At 39.7% G+C, this 16307-nt stretch overlaps 1 protein-coding gene across 26 annotated transcripts in view; it reads left to right on the top strand.

The window, feature by feature from the left end:
- The window catches only part of kcnma1a (potassium large conductance calcium-activated channel, subfamily M, alpha member 1a), a 188352-nt gene that overhangs the window by 151690 nt on the left and 20355 nt on the right, over positions 1–16307 (top strand). For all 26 annotated transcript variants that reach the window (XM_086092826.1, XM_086092815.1, XM_086092804.1 and 23 more), the window contains 3 exons: positions 8418–8544; positions 9830–10054; positions 10305–10497. In XM_086092826.1, the coding sequence (XP_085948952.1) occupies positions 8418–8544; positions 9830–10054; positions 10305–10497 (545 nt within the window). The remainder of the gene's footprint in view (positions 1–8417; positions 8545–9829; positions 10055–10304; positions 10498–16307) is intronic.

Here is a 16307-nt window from a genome sequence, read left to right as displayed (position 1 = left end):
GCTATTAAATTGCTCTTAATTGATTTTGAAAGATAAAAGGGAATAAGGTATTCGTACTACAAGGCGGAGGTTAGCCTGGTGACAGCGCGGAAAAACACAGAGAGGCCGCAGTGGCGAAGATCTAACAGGACAGGAACACTCATAGCGATGCGGGCTGTGTCTTAATGAGTGTGAGGTGAGAGATGTGTGGTTCAAGACATTTGACACATTTGTCAGTATTTATTAAGTACAACTGCCAAATACACTCTGGACAATTGAATAAGACCCAATACAAAAGTCTGCATTTACATAGATAACATGCTCAGAATCACAGTCAAATGGTGTAAATTTTCCTTCTACAAATAAATAAAATCCAGAGTGGTATCTCAGTTTTCGTGATCAATATGTTCCAAAATGTCTGACTCAAATCAATTCAAATGAAATTCAAAGCAATATTTCCCATATGAAATAATGTAATTCCAATTAATCTGTTCCAAACAACCAAAAATATTAAGCAAAATACTTTTTAAACAGAATAACTACATCTTTATTGTGAAATAAATATTATTGACGGCTGACTTAAAACGGTAAATGAAAAGCTATCATTACTTTTACCTGTATTGAATACTCTTATTTCCCAGTTCTTTATTGAATTCCATAATCTCCCCCACCCCTATTTTTTGTTAAATATCTGCAATTTGAAATGTTCTGTTGTGTTATATAAAAATGATTCAGCAAACAGCAAGGAATATTCCACAATGGAAGTTCCATTTACAAGCCTCCCGATCTGCACGGTGACAAGTTGGAGAAACATCAGTGTAACATCCTGTTAAAAATCAATCATTCAAAATAAAAGCATACAATTATATTATCAGTTTCTTATCATTTATTTAACCGTATGGTGTTGTTTATTTATTTACACAAACTATTTTGTTTGTTGAAACTGTTATTATGCTGTATACTTTTATTCTGAAGGTCTGACTTTTGACAGGATGTGGTACAATTTTAGACAAATAAAAACCTCTCTCAAATAGAACCTCCTTGCAAAATGATGCTGCATGTTGTAAGCAGTCAAAGTGTAATATCTTCAATTTATTGATATTATCATTCAAACACACAATTCTTCAAACGTTAACTGCAGAGCCCATTTGTTTGTTGGTTGCCCAAACAGCAGCACCTATTGAAGCATGCCTCTCAGATTAATTATAGTAAGATTTAAATAGTGAATTGATCTTCCGTTATGTGGAGTTGGCAATTGTGAGTGACAATCTAGTAGACTGTGTGTCACTGTTTATATAACAATGCCACAGAATAGTTCCAGTAGTCCTTTTCATTTTGCTTTCACTCACTTACGTTATTGATGAAAAAAATCTGTATAATATTGTGTCCTTACTAATAGCAGCTAAGTAAATAAATGCCCCCCGGCCTAACACATAAGACAATCATTTATTTTTACCACATTTGTAACCATAGGGACACTTGCCAAATACGTGCAAGATCATCCATATATATTTCTCACTTCTCTAACGATAAAAAAGTTTTACACTACTTGGGTAAGGTCCTACAACAACAGACATTGTTATACAAGTTATACCCTACTTTATATTAATTTGCACTTCATTTTTCTTACATTTGAGTTTGGAGCAAGTGGTTTTGTAGGTCTTCCTCCCTTAGGCAGCATCCACATCTATATGTTTTTTTTTTTTGTGTGCGTGTGTTTTTATCTAGCGTACTTGTGGGCCTCCCCCTCAATTCTCCATTAAACAAGCACTTAATAAGCCGCCGCACTTGCCAAAACCATTAGGCAAACACAAGAGTTGTAGCCTTCAGTCAACAGTATCGTTTGAGATGCCCTTGCTCAGAGGGAGAAGTATGCTACAAAAACAAGTTTAGCCTGGCAGCTTTCCAGCCAAGTTTGTTTCGTTTGCCTAAATTTCAGCACTAAACCCTTTTATTCCTCTTCCTTTTTGGCTTTAAAGATGGTCCCCTTTTGCCACGTAATATATGATATGCCTCTTGGCTTTGATCTCGCAGCGATAATCATTTGCGCAAGTTACTTTCTCAGTTTGGAAGCGGCTTCAAAGCAGCGTTAAAGTTTTCTCTGCTTTAGGGATGTTCGGTGTTCTGAAGGCTCTTGGGTACTGCCATGACAGGTCCTCTGTTATAGGTGTAGATGTTTTCTCAGAGTCTTAGCCCACAGCACAACATCAAATTACCCATCACAGCCCAATCACCCCCCTTTCCCTCAGCTGCCCCTGTCAACATACAACGGCATTTATATTAAACAGTTGTGCTTTACAAGGTGGGTTTTATGCACAATGAAAAGTGATTGTTTGAGGTAGCCTTAGGGATGCTTTATTCTACAAGCAAGGAAAGAGGAGGGAGTGGTGGTGCGAAGCAGCGAGAGGGCCAGCATACGTAGCGAGTATGGTTTTTACAGGACTCGCCGCCCGGAGGCCTTTGTAAATAAATAATGATCAACAGATTGGCTGTGGGCTTTTGAAAAGCACGCCTTTGTCAGTTTGCATGATGGGGAAAATTTTCAAAGCGCCAGGCTGCCTTCGTAGTCTGCCAGGGAGGCATTGGGGGAGCGGCAAACCCATCCCCAGTTTGTGACTGCAGAGTGGTTCACTGGAATAACTCAACTGTTTGAAATACATGCTGAAGAACGGAGGGAGGGGGAAGACACTCATGGGGTGGGGGCATACTATAAAGGAAATACTTGTCCTATATAAATTCTTCCCCCGTGAAATACTGAAAAACAATCAAAATTGATTCATCACACAAGGACTTAGGGCAAAAAGAATGATACCATATTTCTCTATGGCCAGACAATCTTAATTTGGATCAGTCTCTTATTCATACTGCAAGTGGATCAGATTTGGAACCTAATACGGATCCTAAAGCTTTTATGTCCTAGCTCCCATTTGAAAGTGAATAGTTTGGATTTTCTGCATCTGCATCAATGTGAGTGCTATACTATGAACTATATGCATAGTTGCTATGCCCGGTCTGAAGATGTGCTTGTCTGCTCTTCTGACCAGATAAACTCTATCTCGATATAATCGGAATAAAACAAAAAATTGGTTTGGATTTGGCAATGGGAACATGGGGATAGTTGGTTGAAGAATAATAGAACACTTCAAATTTTAAGCATTTTGTCTAAACACCAAGCAATTTTTAGAGCTAAAAAACCACACCACATGAAACACTTTTTCAATCTAAAAACACAACATAAACTTTAAGTAACTGTCAAAACAAACAAAAAAACACAACATGAGCATACAAAACATTAAAAGTAACATGGTAGGATGTCTAAACGCTGTCCAAAATTCAATACATTTTCACACATACCAAGCACAACATGACAATTCTAGCACTAACATTAAAAACTCTACAGGAGCATTCAAACAAAACAAAACATGAACACTCAAGCACTTTCCATCTCTTTCCCAATGTAATAGACTGATTTGAATTGTTAGCACTCTGTCCAAAACTCAAGTAGTTTTTTTCACCCACAAATACATTGTGTGCTTTTCTACGGATCTTTTCAAGTCCAAAAGCACAAAATTCAAGCACTTTTCCTTGTCAAACCTGAACAGCCCACATGGAAACTTTCATGAGTTTCAAACATTTATAAGCAGTACTGATACCCAGTATCGGTATCAGGTCGATACCAGTATCAGTAATCAGTTTCGGCTGACCTCCTGTGGCTGTTTTACAATCAATAACTGCTGAATGCTGAAGAGTTGAGTATTCGTACTGCTATCAGTCTGAAAAAAAGTGGTATGGAACATCCCTCATAAGAATCTTGCAGTTTTAGTTTATCGTAACTTTATCATCAAAACTTTCTGAACACTGAACCTCTTTGGCACAAGTCCTAATTTAAAGTAGTGGTATAGAAAATTGATGGATGGATTGGACACAACTCACCTGCCAATCATATTCAAAAACATCAATTCGTCACAATTGAGTTGACCTGGCCATGTCGCTGTTATTCATTTCCCAGCAGCCTATCCCGAGCCTCACCTCACTAACGAGGTGTGCATTTGTCACCGCTGCATTAACAGCGTCTTCGCCAACCTTTGTGACGGTCCCGTGAGTGACGCCGCACATCCAAATGACAAAAACGGTGTCATCTCGAAGCGATATCCCCTGGGCGTGGCACCGCTGTCTGCTCTGCCTGAGCCTGGCAGAAGGTTCAAGCCAAGGCAGGGAGAAGGCAGAGGGGAGGATGAGGAGGTGTGCGGCGTCAGTGACAGGCTGCCAGTCACGGCGCTGATAGCTGCGTGAAAGATAGCTGTCTTGACACACAGGAAGAGAGCGAGCGAAGAGAGGGAGGTGGAGGCATGCGCCAGTCGGCCCCAGTGAGGAGGCGAGCGATGCCGAGCAGATTGAAGTGACGGCGGCGCCGCGGCGGAGGTTGATTGGCGCAACACGCGGCTCCGAATGAAAGATTTAGGCTGAGTGTAAAAACACTAAATGCTGTCAGTGTTATTATCACCTGCACTAACTGATAGAGGGAAGCAGAGAGGCGGGTGGCTAATTGATAGTTTTTTCCCCCTTATTTTTCTGCTATTTGTCTGAAGCCCAAATGTAAAGTGAAGGCGGCATCGCCATCAAAGCCTTGTCAGTGAATGACAGCGCTGATGGATGATAGAGAGAGTGATGATTTGAGAGAGATGTATGTCAAATTCCCGAGCTGTTTTTCCCTATATGTTTCAAATGTATCTGTCTTCACTTCCCCATTGGATTCAATACTTACAGATGAATACTGAATGAATTGAGCCTGAAATATACATGATCAAATATTCATTGTGTTTGGGAGATTTTAACCCTTTATTATTGATTTACCTTATGACAGATACACACATGCATGCCAACTTTATTTTACATACATACCACTATCCCAGCGCTACTCAATAATTTTTTGTTACGCCCCCTCAAGAGGAAGAAAATATTTTGCACCCCTCCCAACTCTCTACCGCAACTATATAAATAGCATCATTAGTCTATGAAATTGCTATAGGTACTGCACAATCACTGTAAACACCAACTTGTAAGATTAATTAAAAAATAACTCACTTCAGTTAAGTAAATTCTACTGCTCAATATCAAGTATATCACACTCACCAGAATTAAGTAACATTTACATGCCACATAAAGATTACATGTAGGAAAATATTAAGTAACTCTTACCAAACGTAATTATAAAGTTTGTTATGGTAATGTAGTAAGATGTAGTTATTGTAATTAAGTCATAGCCATTGCCTATTTAGTCAATCTTAATAATATGAAATGATTACCAATTTGAAACAAATAGTAATTGTATTAACTTTTTCTATTTAACTTTACTTAATTATACTGAGCTCTTAACCCAATACATCTTAGTACTTGTTACAAAATGTGTTGAAATTAATATGAACAACCACCATACACACTCACAATCACACCTAGGGACAATTTAGACACTTCGATTAACCTACCATGCATGTTTTTCCGAATGTGGGAGGAAACCGACAAAGGCACGGGGAGAACATGCAAACTCCACCCAGGAAAGCCAAAGCCTGGACTCGATCTCACGTCCTCTGCGCTGGGAGGCAAACATGCTAATCAGTCAGCCGCCTCTAATTAAAAAATGACAGATCATTTTAAAGAAAAATGTAAATCAAATTGTCCAAATTGGAATCTTAACATAAAGAATTGTATTCACCGGCTATTTGAGAGCGATAGGGACCGATCTTTGCCACAAATAATGAAAAATCCGCAACTAACTCCCCTTCCCAAAAAAAGTTTTATAATTGCTTATAGATGCTACAAGATGGCGGCAAAGCACTACATGAAGTGCCTCAAATCACCTCAATATAGTTCCTTGATGCCAAAACACCACAAGATGGCACCAAATGAATACTTTTGTATTAGATGACACTTTGACCTGAGCACAATGACAATACCTTTTTCATAAAAAAAAAAAAAAAACAGGTTAGGATCTATGAGTATGCTGGGGAACACTTTTTTTTAATCGTCATTTTTTAGTGGCTTCTTTTTTGTCATTTTTGGCTAATTTAAAGAAGACAGATGAAAATTCAAAACTTTTTTACCTATAAATATTCTCTTGCAAATTAAACCTAATCAAATTCAAGAAAATTAAACACTAAATTAACTAAACTAATTGACGCCAAATGTTCCTTGGATGATTTCCAAGTGTTAAACTTGCAAATACCCTGAATTCAATCAGTAAATAAAAAAAGCTTGAGTATTATTATGTGGAAGAACTGTGCTGCTTGTTTCTGCTCTATATCTCGAGTCAGTGTTGTGGATCAAAATGTCCGCATTGCCTTTGTAGCAACTGTGAGAAGACGTCTTGTAGAATAAGCGCAAGAGCAGGAGCGGCGTTAAAGCGGGACTGACAGAAACCCTTTCATGGTCAGTGTTACACTGGATAAAACTCAACGCCCCACTGCTGTGGATTAGCCCGCTTGCTCGTGACACGCTGCTGAAACATTCATGGCCGTCAGTTGGGGAGGCGGAATTTGATTGGGCAAAGGCTTGAAATATTTAAAGTGGGAGCCTGTTGGCACCTTTTACTGTTTGCACGGCGTGGCGTCAGGAGCTGGAAAAAGAGGCTAAAAGCTGGTAATTGGCGCTGTGTTGTGCGGCGTGTCAGTCTGTAACGTTCAAGTCTCGCTGCCGCTGCGAGCGAGCGAGCGTCTGCCTGCGCCTTTGAGCTTCCTGATGACTTGACATCAAGGACCAGAAGTAGAAATTGCAATTCTCTCAGAAATTGCGTGTCTGCGCTGAGAAACGCTGTCGCCGAGGCAGTATTGCAACAAAAGAAATAAAGAATCGAACGCTGATAAATAGATCACAGCAATTTTCCCCCTTATAAGCCACCAAGAACATCAGAATAAGAATCATCTTTATTAGTCAAGCATGTACAAACACACAAGAAATGTGTCTCTTGTAGTAATACTAGTATTACAAGTAATACTGGAGTAGTACTAAAGTATTGCAAAACTAGCAACAACAAACAACATTTAGGACATTTTAGGAAAAGTGTGCCATTGGTGCTGTAGTACTGAATAATGACAACTGTGCAAATGATGTAGCGTCATCAAGCAAAAACAACGTGAAAATAATTTCAATAGTTTTTAGGGGTGTCAAAATTAGCGCGTTAATTTTGAGTTAATATAAAGTTCCTTTAACACCACCAATTTTGTTAATACACGATTAATGACCGCCCCTTACTGGGATAGCCTGTACTGGGAGAATTCCAGTCGCAACACAACAGACACGTCCACGTCAAAATTTTGCAGTAACATATTTAATAATAATGCATATATTTCTGGAGAATATACAATAAAAAAAATTGCAGAATTTCACAAGTTACTTCATCTTAAAGATTAGATAGTTCTTAATATAAAAAGATAAAATGCACTGAGCTGTCACTAACGTCTTACAAATACAATTATGCCATCGAGTGGCAGAGAAGTGACCTCAACACGAATCAATATTACACTTGTTTTTACAGCACAAAACATCTTTTTAATTTTAACTACATTTTATGTATTATTTTGAAATTGCTGTATCAATGACTAAAATATGCAGCCATATTTCTATTAGTTTAAAAATGTTTCCACTTTTATGTTAACAACAGTATGAAAACTTACGATTAATTACAATTAATTCGCCGAACACTCCTAATAATTTTCAATAATTATAATACGATGATTGTTGTATGCAATTTAAAGAATAACTCAACAATTATTCAACTTTTTTTTTTGCTGATAAACTGTATGATCTGGTGTCTACAAATGCTATCTACATGTCCTGGTCATTATTTTTTTACATTTTAGTACATGTTTGTTTAAAGCTTGAATTTGGGGCAAAAAAACGTGTGTTTGGTGCCATCTTAAGGTCAAACACTGAGATAAACACAATGTGGCTGTTCTCTCATTACACAAAACGATACGTACTTCGTCACTTGTTTTGCATGACATAGTCGCCCCCGCCACCCACCGGCTCATTCTCGTACACGCCTCCTTAAACGGCTTCTTACCGAGTTGCTGTTGTTAATCACAGCCAAACCACGCCCAACCCTCTTCCCCATTCGCAACCCAACGCAACACCCACTTTGAGCGCCAATTTCAAATCTTAGTGAGGGGTGGAGCAAGAGTCTGACTTCCTGTTAAGTAATCATTTAAAGTGACCAGAGATTGTGAGCAACATAGGAAGTGAGATTAAATCCATCTGACTGAATTATTATGCGTGTGAATGATGTAAAATCGGAACAATTTGTTTTTGTATCCCCTAGTTTTGGAACAATTTTGTGTTAGATACATTTTTTGTTTAAAATGGAACGTTTTAGGCATAGTTTTGAAGACGTTATGCAAATCCTCTACATAATGTTTTTGCATGAATCTGTTGTTGTTTTGCAGTAGACACGACCCTCTTCTAATACCTGGCAACGAACAAATGGAAAACATGGACATGAATGTGAAGAGGTATGACTCCACCGGAATGTTTCACTGGTCCCCGTCAAAAGACATCGAAAAAGTCATACTGGTGAGTGGAGCTCAGTTTTATCACTCTGTGCTGTAAAATGGAAGCCAAAAAAACATACAAAATATTTGAGAAACTACTGTAAAGTAAGTATCCACAGGAGTTTCCCTTCCTTCACAAGTCATCGATCACATACTAATATGTATTGACATTTATTTCTCTGCCTCTCTGCTTCAAGGTGAGTTTATGGTTTTCTTTATATATCTGCATAAAGGCTGAAGTGAACAGCGTTGCAGTCGTCCACGCATGCCTTTGAGGCGATGTCTCTGCAACTGGGCAGTTTGCAAGCGTTTAGGTGGACCCATCAATCATTTGTGTCGTCACAAAGACCACAATAATTTGCCTCATGTACCTTCACCAGTAGATATTTATTGACTTTGAGGGGCCTGCCTTTGGAATAAGTGCTGCTCAATTTAAATAATGAATTGCAATTCTCTTTGAAAAAACACTAGCTAACAGTTGGTGATTATTGAAGAAAATACAAAATTACCATATTTCCTCAAATAGTAATGTTTTCTGGAATGGAGGCCATGTGCATCATTCACTTCAATACATATGTTGTGGGACATTTTGTTACCTTCTATCTCGCATAAATACATACTACTACATACTAAAACTACAACATTTTACAGGCAGGTGTATCTATCAGATGAGAAAACATAATTAGTCAACAATGAATTCCCCCTCCAACTGCACTGCATTATTGATAGGAAGCAAAACTAAATGAGCACATAAATAGAACACGCAAGTGACATTGCCCGTCAAACATGTTCTAGAATACAGTGCCTCCTCTCGAATAGACTCATAACTTCTGCAGTTAAATAAATAAATGCCATGGCAGTAACATGTTTTTTTTTATCCTTCAAACTCAATAATCCTTGATTTTACTTATTTTAATTATTGTTGAAGGCTTGAAGGTAAATTTGTGCGAATAGAGCAGAAGCCTTTAAAAAAAAATTATATATATATATATATATTATTTAAATCATGTAGCTACTCTTCTTTGCACGGCTTTACCAATTACAATATCATATTTTATTACTATTCTTGTGCTTTTAGTTAAGGTCCTTCTCATATTTACCCAACTTGCCTAAAGTCTTACAAACTGCGTTCATCAGCAGCTGACTATGAGTCAGCTGCTCTTGGTCAACAATCCGAGTATGACATTATTATTATTGGTAATCAAAACTGTTATTTTGATGTTAAATTCCCACTTTTTCCATTCACAGCACATGCACCATCTCATTATTTCTTCTGTGCTTTCCCCCCGTCCCTCTTGTGTCTGTAGACTCGCAGTGAAGCCTCCATGACGGTGCTGAGCGGCCATGTGGTGGTCTGTATATTTGGGGATGTCACGTCCGCTTTAGTGGGGCTGCGAAACTTGGTGATGCCTTTAAGAGCCAGCAACTTCCATTATCATGAACTCAAGCCCATCGTTTTTGTGGGCTCGCTGGACTATCTGCGGCGAGAATGGGAGACGCTACACAACTTCCCCAAAGTCTCCATCTTACCTGTGAGTATCTCAGATGGAGCAGTGGCTTCTTAATGCTCCATTCACACGGACGCCATACAATTTAATTGAAGAATTGTTCTGATCCACAACACTCTGCGCTCGTTAGGTCTGGTCTACTTGATGACGCAGCTGCATCAATGAAATGTCTTCACTTCAAAACGTGTGCACAATGCTATTGCTCACTTCTTCAATTTGTTTCTCTCTCTCTTTCTTGCTCTGCCTCCCTCTGTGTTCCCACCTCACCCCAAAGGGTACGCCATTAAGTCGGGCAGATTTAAGGGCTGTCAACATCAACCTCTGCGACATGTGCGTAATACTGTCAGCCAATCAGAACAATATCGAGGATGTCTCGCTGCAAGATAAAGAATGCATCTTGGCGTCACTCAACATCAAGTCTATGCAGTTTGATGACAGCATTGGGGTCTTGCAGGCTAATTCCCAAGGTAAGCAAGAGTCCTCTCAGACTCTGGCTGTACTGCTGCCCCCAAGGGGACAGGTTGTTGAAAGAAGGGAAGTCGAAGGTTTAAAAAACTAAATGGAAGAATTGGGGGAAATGGAGGATGACAGTCACCATGACTGTATTTTTAGGCACTTTAAGAATCACATTGTTTAAATGAAAAATCAATCAGGGATGAGTTAGAAAAGGTCCATTTGATGCCTTTCCCATTTTTAAGTATCATCAGATTTTTTTGTGTGTGACACTTGACTCGGCTCACACGGACTCTGAAGGTGAACTAGAATTCCAGCAATACGTCGTTGTATTATTCAGTAATCACTTTCTAAGTATATCATTACTGTCTTTACATTACATGAGTAAATTAATAACTATTTTGGTTTGGTTCCTTTCTTCTTAAACTTCAAGTGATAATTTGCTCGGTTTTAAAAGCTACCGCTTATGCTGGCCTGCAAGTTGTTAGAAGCATTGTGCAGATTCTCGAATATAACAAAACTATTTGATAAATTGATCAAAATAGATTTTTCAACAAGGTAATATAAATAAAGTGTACCAGTACTTAAAGGGGAAGTTAACCCCCCACTTTTATTTTACAATAATATGTTCTATGCATTCCCACTGGTCTAAATATGGTATTCCAGTTAATATTGCAACCAATCACAGCTCAGCTTCAGAAAACAGGTGAGCTGTGATTGGTCATTGCCTGAGCCCTGAGCAATATTGATGTCATCTTCAGTCGACAGCAAGTGGGAAAATGGCCGCCCCCTGAGATGGATAAAAACGGATGGATTTTGCTTCATAACTCATATTCCACAAATGTAATATTAATTAGAATGTCATGTGACATTACATATAACATATTATTGCCATGATTGGTTGTTACCTACTTCCTCAGCACAGGTGATGTCATCTTCAGTAAGTGGTCAAATTAGTTATTAAATGTATTAATTATATCACTATTATCACATTAATTATAGACAAAATATGATCTTCTTACTGTTAAAAATTTCTCAAAGTGTCAAGTATCCCTTTAAGAGTGTTCACGCGATCATTTTCTAATCGACCCAGTCTTGTTCGCTGATAATTACAAGCTGCTAAAACTCCCCGCTAATACTTTTTAATGATATCAACATGCTGGTGTCATTTTTGATGTTGTTGTATCCCATGTCTGGCGGATCGTCTGGAACAGATTGTAGATGTTCGCTGACAAACGTGCGACCTGGGCCTCCCATCAGGCCTCATCAACATTAAGCGGCGAATACAAATCACCGTGCGTGCGGCGCCACTTATCTGCCGCTTATTAGTCACGAGCAAACAGCACCGTTTTCCTGAATGGATGGCGCGGCCGCGAGCATGGTCAATGTCAATGCACACTTTATGATTAGCTTGAAAGACGACGTGGCTCAAGCTGGGGACTATTTAGTTCTACAGTTGTAAGTACAAATCAAAGTGGAAGGGTTTTAGAGGCGAGCACTTGCACATGTTTTAGGAGAATGCCAATGTTATTCCTGCAGCCTTGAGTGACTGATGCGCCGTCGATGGCCGTGCGGCTGAGCAACAATAAGAAGAGGTAAATCAGCAAGGGGGCGACTCTGGGGAGCACTATTCGCAGGAAGCCACCCCAATATGGAAAACCCACTTGCCGTGTCTTCTCCCAGGGTCGATGGATGGGGCCCATTGTCATCAATAATTGGGTCTTATATCAAACACTCATTTCAGTGAAAAATACTTCACTTTAGAGAACACTAGCGCCATGCACTCATGCATACATCAGGAAATACACACATACCCAGACGCTTGTGTTGTATCATAGTAACGCTTTGGGGGGTTCCTTCCTCCCAGCGACGCTCCCATTCACGCGCCGTCTGCGGAATAGAAAACAAGATAGGCGCAAATGAATAAGTAAACAAGTCTTTCCTGGGGGAGAGCTTCTCACGGCGGCTGTAGCCCGTAGTCAACCACAGAGCATCGCCGTGCCCGGGGGGCTACAGGGATGAGGGGTGGGGGCTACGTAAGCCAGATCCCACTTGACTCTTGCAACATGCTGCCGAACACTTGAAGGCAGCGCCAGCCTCCAGGAGATGTTGTGTGTATTAAAAACACAATCACTCCACGGACAGGTAGGCAGCTAGATACTGTGAAGCTGCATTTTTATTTATTTTTTGGGGGGTTGCTTTTTTTCACTGAATGGTCTTTCACAAAGACAGTTGAAAGTAATTGATTTGATGCCATTGCAGGAGTGTGAAGTTTCACACTAGAGATTCAGTTTGTGTTGAAAGCAGGTTGTATACATCGCACCAAACTCTGACACGCTGATGACGCTCGGCAAACATCTAATCATCTAATTTTGTTATGCTGTGTCACTGTCTGAATTAAGACTGTGACGATATATCGATATCGCGATAAATCGTAATACTTTCTCTCCCGATAGATTATTGAAACGCCTACTCAAGTACCGCGATATTTGTAGTTAATATACAGCCACTATAACTGCTGCATTGTTCATTACTTATTGAGCAATTACTTGGCAGGTCGCTAGGGGGAACGCCTCATAAGAGTGGCGGGAAAATGTATGGAAGTCTTCAGGTGAAGAAGACTCATGAGCTTACTTTTACTTGTGTAAGACATTTATTATCTGTTCAGCAACTGATTCAGTTTTGCATACGTAACATTTTTAAACATATTTTATGGTTCGACTTTTTGAAGCACACAATTTCTGAGGAATACTAATATTGATTTAATTGGATTTAATGTTTAAGTTATTTTATTTATTTACTTTTGCAATGTTGCACAAAAAATCATCACAGTTTCTAAAATTAAACAATTCACTATGTAACTGACTGACATGTTGCATGACATTAGTGTTTAAGAAAGACACAAATCGCCTTGTATCGCATATTGTATCGTATCGTGAGTTGCCCAGAGTTTGCCACCCCTAGTTTGAATCGTACGATGGGTGTTGTCTTGATACAAACACATTTTTGAAGATGTGATCTGTCATTCTGTCGATTTCTGGCCTTGACTTGCGAGCGCATGCTTGAGATGTGAGTGAACTTCACAAAAAACGGCACTTTGGCAAATTGTGAAGAATTCCTCAAATGACGGCCATGGCTCAGGGTGTAGAGACGGTCGTTCAGTAACCAGAAGGTTGGCTGTTCCATCCCTACTCTCCCCAAGTAATGTGTCGTTGTGGCCTTGGGCAGGGCACTTCACACACACTTCCTCCAGTGCTACTCACAATGGTGTATGAAAGGTTTGGTGGTGGTCGGCGGGGCCATAAGCGCACCCTGGCAGCCACGCTTCCGTCAGCCTGCCAGGGCAGCTGTCGCTACTTAAAGTAACTGCAATATGAAAAATCAACTTTTTGGAGCTTTTATCCATGTTAAAAAGCTTATTCCTCACCAAAAAACATGACCAAAGTCGTGTTTTTCTCCCTTTGCCCCTGTATGAGAAATTCTAGGTTATTCTGCTCTCCGAGCACCAGCCCCTCCCAACCTGAGAAAATGAGCTGTTGGCACGGTTTGATTTCATTGTGTTCGGCCCCACCCCTTCACCGCCTCTGCGGACTAAACGCACGCCCACTTTCTCTGAGACCTCCCTCCATGGGATAATGACAAAAGTAGCCTTTATCAATAAATATTCTGTCCAAATGAATTCAAAGAAATCAATTATTCTTCACATTTGCAATGCCAAAGTGCAATGAAATGACAATTGGCTGTCTTAAAATCCATTGGCTGACACTGGTGTAAACTACAAGTTAAACATTTGCGCTAGCAAATTTAAATGAATGGTTGGTGTGGTGGATAGTGTGCTTGCCCCATAAGCAACAGGGCACGGGTTCGTGGCCTGCTGTGGTGCTCCTCCTGCTTTACTCTAACTTCTCTGCTCCCCTCCTCTTCCACGATTTATTGCAGCAAGGACCCATTTTGTTTCAAATGTTTATTCAAGAATTGATGGACCAAACGTAGAGATCGAGCAGCCTGTGAAATTTAGAATCGGCTTAAAACCTATTTGTATGTTTTGCGGCCGTTGCGCGACGCAGCCGGCTCGGACGATGTCATGAGAGGGGCGCGGCAGCCGCAGGGGGAGAGGCGGGGTTTTACTGAACCGAGCGTTTGACTTCCGGGTAAGAAAAATAGCCACCAAAATAACTCATATTTCATAAGAAATTACATTGCGATTGTGTCAAAGGCAAGATTTCATATTATATGCATATAGTTAACTGTGGAACGGCTTAAAATACCATGGTTTAGTCCCTTTAAGTAACTGACTGCCACCACAGTGTGAATGTGTGAGTGCATGAATAATGTATCCATTCCATTGTAAAGCATCTTTGAGTGTCTAGAAAAGCGCTATATAAAGCCGATGCATTATTATTCTTATTATTATCAGTATTATTATAAATAAGAGGCCTCAAGCTAAAATAATGCAACGTCGTCAACACACTGTCTATGAAACACAGAATGCCTTGAGTCCAGTAGTTTAATGCTAACATAACTGTATATACTGTAATCCTAAATTACTGATATTTGAGCACAAACATTGTAGCAACACATTTAGACATTCAATAATCACAGTGGGTTTTCATCACAGTGGGTTTTCACCGCGAAGGGGACGCCACAGCCACAACGAGTCACTCACATGATATGTTGGCACATTTTTTACACCAGATGCCCTTACAGAAACTATCCGCCCACTTGTATCCATGTTTCGGACAGGTAGTGGCTGGGAATTGGTATTTAGCATTGCCATTTGCCCTAACCAGGATGTGAACCGCAACCCCCATGTCCAAATTCAGTGGTATTACCCACTGAGCCAGTTGCGGTGTTGCAAGACATCCATGTACAGCATTTCCGTATATTGATAATATAAAGTACTACTTCTCAATTAAACAACAACAAAATTAGGGGTTTTTTTTCTTTTCTTTTTTGGGGGAGAGGCTGGAATGGATTATTAGGTGTTTCCATTGATTTCATTGGGGGAAAGATGATTTTAGAGAGGAAAGATTTGAGTTAAGAGCATGATCATGGAACAAATTAAAATTATATTTCAAGGCACAAATGTAATTGCAATATGCTTCCTTCATTGAGTTTTGCATATTCCATTATGGCGCATTAACGGGAACACTTTGTAAAAGAGACTAGCGAAAGATTAAGTAGATTTTCCAGTGTGTATTTTAGACCCGTTAAAGTGTTAATGTAAATCGTAGATGTTGACAAGGCCCCATCTGAAGTTTCACACTTAACTGACTACTCCAGCGTATTGCATTGAAAGCAAATGTCACTGTCTGGCAAAGTATTTTTTACTTTCACTGACGTGGTCCCTCGTCTAAATGTGTTTGCTGTGTAAAAGCGTAAAATATGCCGCTTCTCTGGATTCTATTTGCAAGGCAAAAGGTGGCTTGTTGCCTTCATTCAACTTTAGTGGCGGTGTTAATACATGCTGTATGATTTTCTGTACGACACAACATAGACATAATCTTTGTTGTTCCAGCTCACAATCCCAAGGTTTGTAACAGCTTTTAAAAGCAGCAGCAGCAGCAGCATCAAGTTGCATGTTGTCTTTTTCCCTCGCTGACATTGACTCGTTGTGGTAGTTAACGAGTGCCAGCAGCGTAGTCTTCACAACGACGAGAGAGAGAAGATAAAGTTGACTATAGAAAAGGGATAACGTCGTCCTTTTGTCCTTCATGGACAAAAGTCAACATGATGACTTGGAGTGTCAGTTCAAGTGCAATAATTGGAATAACAAGATTTATGATTACCCAAGCTGCACCGACGACTGTGTGGGTCTTTTCTC

The sequence above is a fragment of the Leptonotus elevatus genome, chromosome 13 (assembly GCF_054856555.1).
Source record: "Leptonotus elevatus isolate MCC_2025b chromosome 13, RoL_Lele_1.0, whole genome shotgun sequence".
NCBI classification, from domain to species: Eukaryota; Metazoa; Chordata; class Actinopteri; order Syngnathiformes; family Syngnathidae; genus Leptonotus; species Leptonotus elevatus.
This window is presented reverse-complemented; position numbering and strand designations above follow the sequence as displayed.